General features: G+C 44.2%; 1 protein-coding gene across 1 annotated transcript in view; it reads right to left on the bottom strand.

Annotated features, from left to right (window-relative positions):
- The window catches only part of WNT2 (Wnt family member 2), a 136,201-nt gene that overhangs the window by 64,625 nt on the left and 57,122 nt on the right, over positions 1-14,454 (bottom strand). Inside the window, exon 2 of the mRNA XM_040413698.1 lies at positions 11,818-12,053. Coding sequence (XP_040269632.1) covers positions 11,818-12,053 — 236 coding nt within the window. The remainder of the gene's footprint in view (positions 1-11,817; positions 12,054-14,454) is intronic.

Genomic DNA, 14,454 nt, shown 5'->3' on the forward strand with positions numbered 1-14,454 from the left:
GTAAGGAAGTGTGCGGTTTCTAAATGCATAAAAATATTGTCAAGTGACCTACCTGATACCCTATTTAGTATTTTTCGCCCTATAAGACGCACTTTTCCCCCCCCCAAAAGTGGGAGGAAAATAGCAGTGCGTCTTATGGGGCGAATGCTGCTGATTTTGCCGAATTTTCAATGATACACCTGCCGCGATGCCGCACGGCGGGTGTATTTGCTGTGAGGGAGAAGGGGTGGGGGTTGCATCTGCTTTTATAATGACAGCGGGGCCCGTGCAGTGACTGTATTCTACTACACGGGCCCCGCTCACTGTATAATCGTATCTGTAATAGTTAATTATGTATATACCGGTAATCGCATAATCAGCGCCTGTATTACTTACAACTACAAGCGCTCGGTAGGTAGCAGAGAGGAGGGAGGAGGCAGGCCGGGAGGACGGGCGCTGGCAGCGTGAGTCACTATGTCACGCACCTGCGCCGCCCACTTTATGAATGAAGCAGGCGGCGCAGGCGCATGACGTAGTGACTCACGCTGCCAGCGCCCGTCCTCCCGGCCTGCCTCCTCCCTCCTCTCTGCTCCCTACCGAGCGCTTGAAGTTGTAAGGAATACAGGCGCTGATTATGCAATTACCGGTATATACATAATTAACTATTACAGATACGATTATACAGTGAGCGGGGCCCATGTAGTAGAATACAGTCACTGCACGGGCCCCGCTGTCATTATAAAAGCAGATGCAATCCCCACCCCCTGTATTGAGGGTCATTCACTACAGGGACACTGTTATGGAGGGGATCTGTGGATGACACATAGCATAAGATGCTATATATGTGTCATCCACAGATCCCCCCTATAACTGTCATACACAGATCCCCATAACAGTGCCATCCAGAGACCCCAATAAGTGTCACCCACAGATCCCCCATAAGTGTCACCCACAGATCCCCCATAACAGTGCGTCACCCACAGATCCCCCATAACAGTGCGTCACCCACAGATCCCCCATAGTGCGTCACCCACAGATCCCCCATAGTGCGTCACCCACAGATCCCCCATAACAGTGCGTCACCCACAGATCCCCCATAACAGTGCGTCACCCACAGATCCCCCATAACAGTGCGTCACCCACAGATCCCCCATAACAGTGCGTCACCCACAGATCCCCCATAACAGTGCGTCACCCACAGATCCCCCATAACAGTGCATCACCCACAGATCCCCCATAACAGTGCGTCACCCACAGATCCCCCATAACAGTTCGCCATCCACAGATCCCCCATAACAGTTCGCCATCCACAGATCCCCCATAACAGTTCGCAATCCACAGACCACAATTAGTTCAAAACCCACCAAAAGCACACCTATTGGTTCAAAATATTTTTTTTCTTATTTTCCTCCTCAAAAACCTAGGTGCGTCTTATGGGCCGGTGCGTCATATAGGGCGAAAAATACGGTAAGTACTGCCCTAGAGCACTCTCGCCAGCATTACAGCATCTTTGTAACTGTGCAGAGAAAAAATACCCTTGAAAGAAAGGGAGTGATAATCCCCCATTTGACTCGGCCAGCCACAAATATGTCTGCTTTATGCGGACCCTCTTCCTCCCCCAGATTAGATCGTTTATTAGAACTTCCAATCTATAAAAAAAGGCGTCTTCTATCCAGATGGGGGAAGCACAGATCGGATACAAAACCAGCGGTAATATGATAATTTTTATTAATGCCAGATGATCAGTTTGGGATATTGCTAATTTTTGTCAGGCTCTAATTTTCCCCTTCACTTTATCTATTACAGGGGAAAGATTTAACTCATAAAATCTACCTATGGGAAGACCTATCCTTATCCCCAGGTATTCCAGGGAGTCATCCCTAGACAAAATCCGAACCCGGGAGCTTCGGTCGGGGGCCTTTCGGTTTAGCGGGAGGAGTGAGGACTTAGCCCAGTTAATTAAATAACCGGACAGTTCACTAAACTCCTCTATCACCTGCATAACGTAGGGGACAGCCTTCCAACCCTGATCCAAAAAAAGGATGACGTCGTCTGCATAGAGCCTGATTTTATCACTCTCTTCCGCTACCCCGAACCCCCAAATCTGACCATCCAGGCGGATCCTGCAAGCCTTGTAATAAAAGGTAGACCCCAGTCGAAAGTGTGCCATAGTCCGCCACAGGAAGGAACACTCTAACCTGTCGAACGCTTTAGCAGCGTCCAGGGACAGGATAGAGTGGTCCGGACCCCCCCCCCCCCCCTACCGATAGGTTCAAGTACGCCCCATACAGATTCTCCTGAATCTGTCTCCCGGGTATAAATCCCGTTTGATTAGGGTGAACCAGGGCTGCAATCACCCGTTTCAAACGATTTGCTAGAGACTTTGCGAAAATCTTATAGTCAGTATTAAGGAGTGATATGGGCCTGTAAGACCCAACCTCACAGTCGTCCTTATCTTTTTTTAGAATTAAGATAATGATTGCCTCCCTAAAAGATGGAGGGAGGGAACCATATCTGTGGGATTCGGTTAACACCTGCAACAAAATAGGGAGAAGTACTTTAGCGTGATATCTATATAGTTCGAATGGCAAACCGTCGGCCCCAGGTGATGAGTTATGTTTAAGCGACCGAAGAGCATCCTCTAATTCTGCCTGTTGTAGAGGGTGATCAAGCATTCCAGTTTCCTGAGGGGAAAGGAAGGGCATTTCTAATTGGTTCAAATAGTCATCGATGTTAGAAGAGGTACATACCGTTTCGGATCTATATATAGTAGAGTAATAGTTGACAAATTCCTGTCTAATCAGATCCGGATCCTTCACTATCTGGCCCCGAATATTTCTAATATACCTAATTTTGGCCGTGCCCCTTTGGTTGGCAACCAATGCGCCTAACAATTTACCTGTTTTCCCCTCCTCCCTAAAACATCTTTGTCCTTGAAAAAAAGAGTTTGTGTTGGGTCTTGTTTACCATAAAAGACATGTATTGTAGATTGGCTTCTTTCAGTTGTGTGCGAAGTGCATCCGTGCCGTATTTAGTCAGCGCTCCCTGCAACCTCCTAACTATCTCCCTCATTGTGTTTTCCTGTTTATAGAATTCCGCTCGTTGTCTTTTTACTGTCTAATTTTACTACAATAGAGGCCCCTAATATAAGCCTTCAAGGCATCCCATACAAAATGGATATGGGTGGAGCCCTCGTTACGATGCCAAAATTCCAGGATCTCCTCATTGATCAAATCCCGCTCTCCAATAACCTCCAGCCAATAAGTATTCAGTCTAAAGGCTCTATTGGGACGCGTATTTAACCCCGCCCCCCTGAGCAGAAGCAGAAACGGAGAGTGGTCAGAGATTCCGTGCAATTTATATTTCATCTTCACAACTTGATCAGACATAGCCGCATTTGCGAAGGCTAAGTCGATTCTTGACATTGACCTGTACGACCGGCCAAAGCATGAATACGCTCTTTTTTCCCCATACAAATAGCGCCAAACATCAACCCAGGCTAACTCCTGAGTGATGGTGCCCAACAGAGACAGAGTCTGCCTCTGCTCAGAGGAGGGAGATATCCTATCCAGCGCCAGATCCAGAACTGTGTTAAAATCACCTACCAACATCGGGCACGGGGGTTTACTACAAATGAAAGTGGACAACAAGGATAGAACAGTGGATGCAAAAGGGGGAGGGACATAGATGAAAGCTAAAATAGTCTCCTGTCCGTTCCACTGACCGTAAAGGAAAACATAACGACCCGCCCTATCCACTCGAACAACCAAAGTCTACCCCATGATAGATATACACACTCACACCCCTCGAGTATGATGAGAGGCATGAGTGCTATTCCAATTTCGCCCGACGCCTATTTAATTGGGGGAGCTTCTCAACCGTTGCATGCGTCTCCAGTAAAGCCACTATTGCCGGGAGGTGCCGGGCCATAACATCAAACACCACTGTCCTTTTAATTCTATTCCCCAACCCTTGCACATTCCAACACAAAACCCTACACGTCATTATAAGCTATCACAGAACTAAACCTTCTACAGACTGGCAGGGGGGGGAGAAGGAGGTCCCCTAGGCCCAGCGACAGCAGCTAACCCCCCCACCCCTTACCCTCCCTATTACCCGCCCTATTTTTTGTTAAACCCAACTCCTTATTCACACCCGCTGTCTCCAACTCCAAATCATCATTTTTGCTCTTAGTTTTGTGATTTCATCCCTAATTATGGTGATGTCCCCCTGTACGGCCGCCATTGTACTTGTTAATTGCGATACAGTGCTATTGGTCTTATTCACTGCTCCCAAAATTTCAGCAAATTTATTATTGACACCCTCCAGTCCTTCCCTTTCAACCTCTTTAGGATCCGAAGGAGGCGAACATTGCCGCGGCTGTCTTGTTTCCGGCTGCGTCAAGGTGGCCTCCCATTTTTTGGGACCCCCCCTAGTTTTAGGCGTAGGTGACCACAGAAATTTATCTAAACGTGCTTGGGGACTGGTCCCAAGACCGCCTTTTGGAGGGCTTACCCCACCCCCAGATTTCCGAATTTTAGGGGGCATAATAACCAAGTTTATTACCACCCTATCAAACAACGTGACCAAAGTTTACGTTTACTAATGCACGACCTAAGGAAAAGATGGATGTCACGGCTGAGGATGGGGGAAATCCTCAGCCGTGTGGAGCCCGGTGATGTTATGGCTGCTTGACCAAGAAGACAGGATTAGGGAGCAGGTCACCTCCTAAACGCATCCCTAACCTGACCCTGACTCCTAGCTACATGAGCCAACCTTGATAGTAGGAGGGCTCATGCTCCGGAACCTAGAAGTCCCTGCTAGCCCTCAAGATGGCCCTAAGCTAGGAGCTGAGTAAGACAACCCACTCCTCCTAAGCACGGAGGAGCAGGAGTCTCAACGGCCAAGCTGCTGGAAAAGGGGAAACATAAACAGCCTATGTATATGGCAGGTGCTGCACTAGTTTCAGCCACCTGCCACAGCCCTGCTGACTAGATCCGTGTGCAGGAAAGCTGAAGTCCACAAATAGCAGACAGACGTCAGCACAAACTCATCCACACACCGGAACCCAGATACATGGCAGCACTAAATAGTACAGGAAAACATAAACTTAAACTATGACCACAGTGGTGGCTCTCACAGGCGGATGGAAAACACAGGAGGCTGCTTCAGCTAGCAAGACTGAAGCAACCTACTGAGCCCTGCTAGAGAGAGGGTCTATATAGGCCCAAGTGGCCACACCCAAGGGTTGGACACACCCAGTGACATCACACACACACACTGGGAAGGAAGTTAACCCTTCCAGTACCACAGAAGGGAAAGACACATAAATGGGAAGTGCACACAATACATACAACGTGCATAACATACACACACCTAACATAAAGGTTGCTAGGTGTGACCGCATGCCAGGGCAGCAAGCTGCCTAGCGACGCTCAGGCTGCTCTGCTGCAAAATACAACACTGGTTGCCCGCAGCAACCGCAAGTGAGGCCACAGACAAATGGCCCTCACCCGTGGTTGAACACCCATACAAAACCGCAGGCAACTGCATGCGGTAAAGGAGTCACGGTCGAGGGCATGGCCGTGACAATGGAAGTTCAATTCATGCAACATAAATCAAAGGCATAAAACTGTGGCCAACTTTTCGAAACGTAACAAACAACCGAATATTACAGAGAAAGAGAGGCTAAACTAAGTAAAAGCGTAAGTGTTGTTATAGCAGAGATATAAACCACTCCATTCGATCCAGGAAATCGACAGTTAGTATCTGTTAGAGCGTATAGTGGGGTCCAGGGGAACCACGCAAAAGAGGCCATCTTGATGTGGTGAGTAGGCCTATGTATTTTGATCAAAACATATACAAAGTGCCTTGTGTACAGTTTATAAATGATGCTGAGAAGCAATAGATGAATACATTATATGTGAATGTGCAATCCATGTCTTTTTTTCCTACAGATCGACAAAATAATATGACATACAACGAGGCAAAACTGTTATAAAATAGAAGGGAGAAAATAACAGGATGCATAACACGTACAAGTCTTCTGATGCCTTGAGGGTAAGCAGAGCAATGGATTTATCCATCAGCCTTCACTGGTCCTCAAAAACATGAACACTACTTTGTTGCTTCAAACCTGTTTTATGCATCCCTTCAATGTACCTTGCATAGTAAATTGTACTTTGCTCCTTAATTCTCCTCACTGTATGTGATGGTGCATTTTTTGGGGAATGAGCAGAGGTACATTTGCCCATTATTTTAACCTTGTACAAACAAGGCTTATTTATCACATCTCTCAATTTACATTAGCCAAGAGACAAACCCCCTCAGTTCTGGCCACATGGTCCAACAAACACACAAGCATTTATTACCTTTTCTCCAAAAATTTACCATTTTGTGGCCAGTCATTTACAGTCATTAGCCTAATGTGTCCTTAACTCAATATGAAGATGGGAGAGACGTAACACACAACTACATTAACAAATAGGATACCTAATTCTTTTTTTTCTTTTTTTTTTGGGGGGTGGGGGAGGGAGATATTGTGATCGAACATGTTTTCCACATAAGTTAATTAAACATGGTATATAATGTACATAATTTAAGATTTGAGGACCTTTGTCTTGGCTTCCTATGTGCCAAGTAAAATGAAAGTCACTCCAGAAAGCAGTTGAGTGGGGAAAAGGACTGAAAGGATACATTTTGCATGCACAATATATATTACCCAAAACTGTAATACATATTGAATATAGGAAACATGAGAGCAAAGCACAACCTAGACAAATGATGTGTTACGTGACTTGTGGATTTTCAAAAATCCATTTCTGTGAACAAATAAAGTATTTTAATCTCTAACAACACTATTGGGCTAGGGCCATGCCCACTGACTTAAATGAATAAAAACTAACTCCCAATATAGATTTGCAAGTGGAAAATATTGCACAAAATGAAACATTTAGACAATAGTTACAGAAGCCAAAAGGATACAGATTGAATATTAAACAAAAGTATGTTATATTTTGAACTTCTAAATGAGTACTGAACCTGAGCAAGCCATTAAAGGGGTTGTCCCATCTGGACATTTATGAAAAATAAGATATCCCATAAATGTCAGATAGGTGTGGGTCTCACCTTTTGGGCTGCTCCTATCTCTAGAACGGGACCATGTTGTGAATGGGCAGCTCACCATGCAAGCATGACGTTCTCCTAATTCACTTCTATGGGACTTCCAAAAATAACCAAACGAGTATGATCAGCTATTTTCACAAGTCACATAGCAGTGAATGGAGAGCAAGCCACACATGCAGCCACCTCTCAATTCATCATTATGGGACTTCCGAATATAGTTGAGACAACTCAGTTATTTTTAGGAAGTTGCCTAGAAGTTAATGGAAGGGTGGCCTCACATGAGTAACTTGCTCTCCATTCACTTCAGGGCCCGTTCTTGATATATGACTGGGTCCTAGAGGTGGGAGCTACAACTATTGGTTATTTACGGTATATCTTATCGATATGCCATAAATGTCCAGATATGAATACCCCTTTAAAGTGACTTGAAACTCTCAGAATGGGTTAACAGGTTGCTGAGATGTTTTTCTGTGTCAAATTTTCCACATTGAATGTGTGTCAAAATACATGTGTTATCATTTGCACTGTAAAAGGTGAAACTCTGTGACTATTCCATGACATAACGAGGGTGCTTCAAATATGAAAATCAACATCATGCCCTAAACTGTGGACTAATGTTTTTTTCTGTTTGGATGAGGTGTTGAGAACCCTATCCTTGAATATTTTAAGGAAAAGCGCTGCAAATTTTTGGTGCAGAATGCAGATTCCACACCAAAAATCTGCAATATCGGAACTTACCCTATAAGGAAGATACAGCTTTCTAAGTTCCTTGGAAATGCATATGGACTAACATGAGGGCATTCCTACCTCAATGCAGGAATATCTTACCTTTGTCTTCTAATCCAATCAGTCTCAGAGGCATATATACAATGCATTTAGAAAGTCTTCAGACCCTTTCACTTTTTTACATTTTGTTGTGTTGCGGCCTTGTGCTAAAGTAAAAACAATTCAAGTTTTTCCCTGTCATTCTGCACTCAATACTTCATAATAACAAAGTGAAAGCAGAATCTTGTAAAACTACAAATTTTTTGAAAAGGAAAAACTAAAGTGTTTAGACCCTTTACTCTGTCACGAGCAGTGGGTGTGAACCCACTGTGCCACATGTCCTACCTCCTTTAAGGGCATTGTCTAAGTGAACCCCTTGATTATTCACACTACCCCTGATGGTGGGGATAGACTTTCCCGAGGGGAACACCAGGTCGCTACTTCTTGAGGATAATAGGCACCCTAGTCAGCTGGTCCAGGCAGACCAGGAGGTACCAGGGAAAGGTACCAGAAGTACAGGCAGTCAGAAAGGCGGAGTCGTTAACAGGAGCAACAGTGCAGGACCGAAGGATGAGGCAGAGGCGTAGTCAGACAGGCGAAAGGTCAGGGCAGGCGGCACAGGTACGGAAATCCGGGTTGGCAAAAGGAGAGTCAAGGCTAGCAGGCAGGGATCAGACGGGTAGCAGAATCCAATAACACAAATACGAGTCAGGAACACAAGGGGTTATCAGGAGCCTTAGCAGAGCACAAGGACCTTGGAGCTGAGGCATCTGGGAAGGGGGCTAAGCTACTTATATATATGCACAGGAAGGCTAGGATAGGTCAGCGAGGTCACATGACCTAAGCCACAAAGCACAGGAAGTGACAAGCGCTGGCCCTTAAGGAAGTGCAGCAGGAACAAACAGCAAGCATGCTGTGGCCGAACTGAGAGCAAACTGTGGAGCGGATCCAGAACAACAGCACTCACACAGAGCCCAGGACTGCAGCGGTGAAATCGGAAGCACAAGCCGCAGATCACCGCTGAACACTGCGCCCAGAACCGCGGTGGTAAGCAGGGGAACAGCGGCGCACAGCAGCCGCTGTTACATACTCAGTACTGAGTTGAAGCATTTTTGACAGTGAATACAGCCTCTAGTCTTCTTGAGTATGACTGCCATTCTTCTCTGCAGATCCTCTCAAAGTTCTGCCAGGTTGGATAGGGACTGTAGGTGGACAGCCACTTTCAGGTCTTTCCGTAGACCTTCAATTGGGTTCAAGTAAGGGCTCTGGCTGGGCCACTCAAGGATATTCAGAGTTGTCCCTAAGCCACTCATGTGTTGTCTTGGCTGTGTGCTTAGGGTTATTGTCTTGTTGAAAAGTCAACCTTCAGCCCAGTCTGAGGTCCAGAGGAGAGCAGAGCCGTGGGCATTGACCCACTCCCCTTGCGTCACGCGTGACGTCACATATGATGCAAGGGGGCAGGTCATCATCATGGCCTGCTATTCGCTGCACCCCCATCAACGGATGTTGTGATCTGCGTAATGGAAAGATGCAGCAACCTCCATGGATCCGGGAGGACACAGGCGTGGGGGACCAGGTATTGTCTGTAAGAGCGGCCTAGGCATTGTGTGGGGGTGTTAACAACTTTGGATAACCCCTTTAAGGATATCTCTGTACTTTGCTCTATTCAACTTTCCCTCAACCATAACCAGTCTCCCTGTTCTAGGCACTGAAAAGAACCCCCTCAGAATGATGCTGCCACCACCATGCTTCAATCTATGGATGGGCAGGTGAGCAGTGCCTGGTTTCCTCCAAATATGATGCTTAGAATTGATGACAAAAAGTTAATCTTGGTTTCATCAGACTTGGGAATCTTGTTTCTCACAGCCTCAGAGTCCTTTAGGCATTTTTTGCAAACTACAGGTGGGCTTTCATGTGTCTTTTACTGAGGAGAGGGTAATTTCTGGCCACTGTGCCATAAAGCTCCACATTGGTGGAGAGCTGCAGTGATGGTTAACCTTCTTGATTTTTTTTCCCATCTGCACGCAGGATCTTTGGTGCTCAGCCAATCGGTTCTTGGTCAGCTATTTTAACAAAGCACTTTCCTGCGATTACGTAATTATGTGGGGCGGCCAGCTGTAGAAAGAGTTCTGGTTCTTCCAAATGTCTTACATTTAAGAATTATGGAGGCCTCTGTACTCTTGGAAGCTTTCAGTGTAACAGAATATTTTTTTGTACCAGTCTCCAGCTCTGTGCCTCCACACAATTCTGTCTTTGAGCTTTACAGGCAGTTCTTTCCTCCTTACGGCTTGGTTTTTGCTATTATATGCAGCTTTGAGACCCTATATAGACAGGGGTTTGTGTTTCCAAATCTCAAAGATGATCAAGAGAAATGGAAGGCCTCAGACCTAGATTTCATGATGTCATAGCAAAGGGTCTAAATACTAATTTAAGTTTTTCATTTCTAATAAATTTGTAAAGAATATATAAAATTCTGTTTTCATTTTCTTATTATGAGGTATTGAGTGCAGATTGATGGGGCAAAACTTGTTTTGTTTTTTATTTTTGCACAATGCTGCAACATAAAATTTGAAAAAAAGTGAACGGGTCATTGTACATGGCTTGATGTAAACCCACAGGTATGAGACCAATATTAATATCTGATTGGTCTGTTGTTGTCCATCCACAAACACATATATTTTGTTATGACTGAATACATTTTAAAGGGGTTGTCTCATCATGGACAATGGGGGAATATTGCTAGGATATGCCCCCATTGTCTTATAGGTGCTGGGACCCGCACCTATATCGAGAACGGAGCTCCGCAAGGTGATGTCTGGAGGACTCCAGTCCGGCCACCACCAAGCCGGCTCCCCATAGAAGTGAATGGGAGTGTACCGCGCATGCGCAGCCCCCGCTCCCATTCATTTCTATGGGGCCGACGGAAATAGCCGACCCCATAGAAAATGAATGTAGGGAGGCTGCGCATGAGCAGTGCACCTTCCTTCACTTGCGGGGATCCGTTCTCGATATAGGTGCGGGTCCCAGCGGTGGGGCCCACACCTGTAAGAGCGATATGCTCCCATTGTCCATGATGAGACAACCCCTTTAAGGAAAATTTGTTCTTTTTTTGTTCTCATCGTAGCTAAATAATGTACTAACCAATGGTCTTTCAGTTTCAATTTACATAGTAAATAATGGGGATTGCAAGTAAAACCTAGTCAGATGCATTTTCTGTCAGGTCAGAGAGATGTCAGTCAAATCAATTGACTAAGTTACTCTTAAATGTCAAAATGCTGTGCAGACTACCAGAAGAGAAATATTCATTAACACATTTTATTGTTTGGGCACAGTTTTGCTGTAAAAAGTGGCACTGCTTTTTGTGAAAACATTTGATACGTCAGTAACATATAAAAAGTTTTGATCGGTGGGGTTCAATGGCTAAGACTCCCGCCAATTGCTAGAACGCGGCGATAGAAGCACTCACATACCGTACCCTCTCTCCTCACTGCAGGAGATGGAATAGAGAAGGACCTATAGACTTTTGAGACCCCACTGATCAAAACTTTTGATATGTCACTGACATATGAGATGTTTTTCCAAAGCGCAGTACCAATTTAAGCAACATTTATAACAAAATATGCCAGTCACAATGGAGAAGTAGTTAGCAGTTGCACCTACCTTCATGTGTAAGAACAGAGCTAATATACTGCACTATACCACCATTAGGTGTTGTTTCTCTAAATTTAAGAGGTTGTCCTATGTAGAAAAACACGTTTTGTTAGTAGGATACCAAAGGTGTCCAACTGCTAAGCCTCCAACGGTCAGATGTAATTTGTGAGGGAAACCAGCAGAAAGAGTTCAATTTTCCTTTCATATCACCATAGGTTTTTGTGTGTGCACACATTTTTATTCTTGGTTTATCATTAAAGTGCAAATTCTACACAAATTTCATAGCATCAAACTTACTTCGTAAAATAAATTTTCCAAATAAGCTTTGATCTCGTTCATGAGTGTTGCAATTCCAGCGATGATGTCTAAACTGATGCTGACACTCTGCTGTCCACTCACTCACCCCTAGACCAATAACATGCATGATTTCTGGATAGCGCTGACACAATTGCCTCTGACGAGTTACCAAACCAGGTATATTATTGCACATTACTCGTGATGACGTAGAAGAGGAACCAACAGCACCCATATACCTGCCCAAAAAAGGAAAAAACATAAATTAAATATGCAAATAATTGTCCGGTTAAACTTTCACACTGAGTGATGTATAAAACAAAATGTTCTACTCTAAAGGGAATCAGTCGGCAGTTTTGCCTATGCTAACTGCTGACAGCACTAGATAAGGGTTGGGAAGATCAATGAAATGGTCTCTGTATTGAGCTGCTTCACAGCCCCTTCCTTCTGCTCAGAATGATAGCTGTAGCATCCAACAAGACAACCGCTACAGCTGTCACTCAGAGCATAAGGAAGTGGGTGGTAACCAGCTCAATGCGGAGAGCATTTCACAGTGATGCTCTGCCTCCAGTGCAGGTTAGGAACAAAATATGGAAGTCAACAAAAGGTATAATATTACTGCTTTCCCCAGTCCCTACCTGGAACTGTCAGCAGTTTAGCATTGTCAAACCTACTGACAGATTTCCTTTGAGTATCTTAGTTAGAATCTCTACTACCACATATTTACATTGAAAGACGTGCTGCTATGGGCAACAAAGACATATTAAGAAATTAAGATATTGAAAAACTCATCTCCCCCATAGGTTCTATTTTTAAAAAAAATTCTTACATTTATGGTATGCAAAAGGACTTTACCAAAAGATCACCTTTCCAATCATCTCTGAGGGTACTTGTGTCCACACAGCACATCACTTTTTATTTACTATCCATCTGGCTTTTTTTCAGGAGTAAACTAAGGCTAATCATAGCAATTTCCAGCGCTGGAATAATGCACCTCTAAAGCCTTATTCACACATCAGTGTTTGTTCAGGGATTTCCATCAGTGACTTAGGCAAAAACCAGGAAAGGAAAGTGTAATGTAAAGGTTTCCATCTCATATGATTTTACTTACTTACAATCACTGATGTGTGAATAAAGCCTTACAGATTCTTAAGAATAACTAGAATTGTTTAATTCTATGAAAATTCCACCAATTAAGTATAAGGTACTCCAATTTCCCATGACTGCTCAACAAAGCATTAACTAATTTGGTGCAAACTGTCAATGTCATGGGATAATGATGTCCCCCTAATTCTATTTTCCTTACAGTCCCTACTTCCTCATTTATGGGGATGTTTTAATTTTTTCTCCTAGATTTTATCTTTTTGTTTCGGTTCCCTTTAACTTTCAGACTACTCCTTAAAAATGGACATATATTTTGGTTAGCAATTATTTATAGAGAATTCCAGTTATTACAAGTTATGCCCTTATCCTGTGGATAGGGGCAAACTTGTAATAACTATTGGATCAGTGGGACCCCATCGATCACAAGGACGGGGACCCCGAACCTCTTGGGGACCCTGCAAAATATACAGAGCGACAGGTCAAGCACGTGCACGGCCATTCCATTAACCTTTACAGGAGTTCTGGAAATAGCCGAGCAATATACTTGGCTGTCTCTGGAACTTTAGTATGAAGTGTGCATTCTCGACCTACTGCTCTATTAGTTTAAGTGGTCTCCAAGAGGTACAGGGTCATCATTCTCATGATTGGTGGGATTCCAATAGTTCTAGTAGATGGAGGTGGAGTTCTAATAGTTCATGCCTATCCTGTGGATAGGGAATAACTTGCAATAACCAGAATACTCTTTTATGTATGACATTTTGGAAAAAATATCAAGAATAGCACTCAGTCTGTTGTAAAGCTAAAACATTTATAACAAACATAAGTAATACTTACTCCTCAAAGAAGCATTAACCAAAATAATCCATAAATTTGTCAGTGACTGAATACCTGTTGAGAACTTTGGAAGTTGGAGATAACATGATGAAAAGTAAAAGTTTTACATCTGATAACCTAAGTTGTACCCAGTATTTCCTAGCACTCCAAACTCTCGAAAAGGTTCCTTTAATGACCGCCCATTTCCCAAAAGCCCTATGCTATATTTGAACCCAGACAGCCTTCTCATCCTCTGTCCACTAAATCACTGCTACTTCCAATTGATGCACAGCTCACGTTCATAATTTATTCAACATCATAGGCAATATAAATATTCAAGTATAGGTCCCTGGGAGGGGCTGGAGAAGACCCAGCATTCATGGTCCAGGTCGGAACCAATGACAAAGTTAAAGGAAGGTGGAGAGTCCTTAAAAATTATTTTCGGGATTTAGGTCAAAAGCTTAGGGCAAGCACCTCAAAGGTAGTGTTTTCCGAAATACTGCCTGTACCACAAGCCACAAAAGAAAGGCACAGGGAGATTAGGGAGGTTAACAAGTGGCTCAAGAACTGGTGTAGGGGGTTTTGGGTACCTGGAGAACTGGGCCGACTTCTCTGTCAGCTACAGGCTTTATCGTAGGGATGGGCTGCACCTCAATGGGGAAGGGGCAGCTGTGTTGGGGGGAAAGATGGCTAGAAGGTTGGAGGAGTGTTTAAACTAGGGAC

Source organism: Bufo bufo, chromosome 1, assembly GCF_905171765.1.
Source record: "Bufo bufo chromosome 1, aBufBuf1.1, whole genome shotgun sequence".
NCBI classification, from domain to species: Eukaryota; Metazoa; Chordata; class Amphibia; order Anura; family Bufonidae; genus Bufo; species Bufo bufo.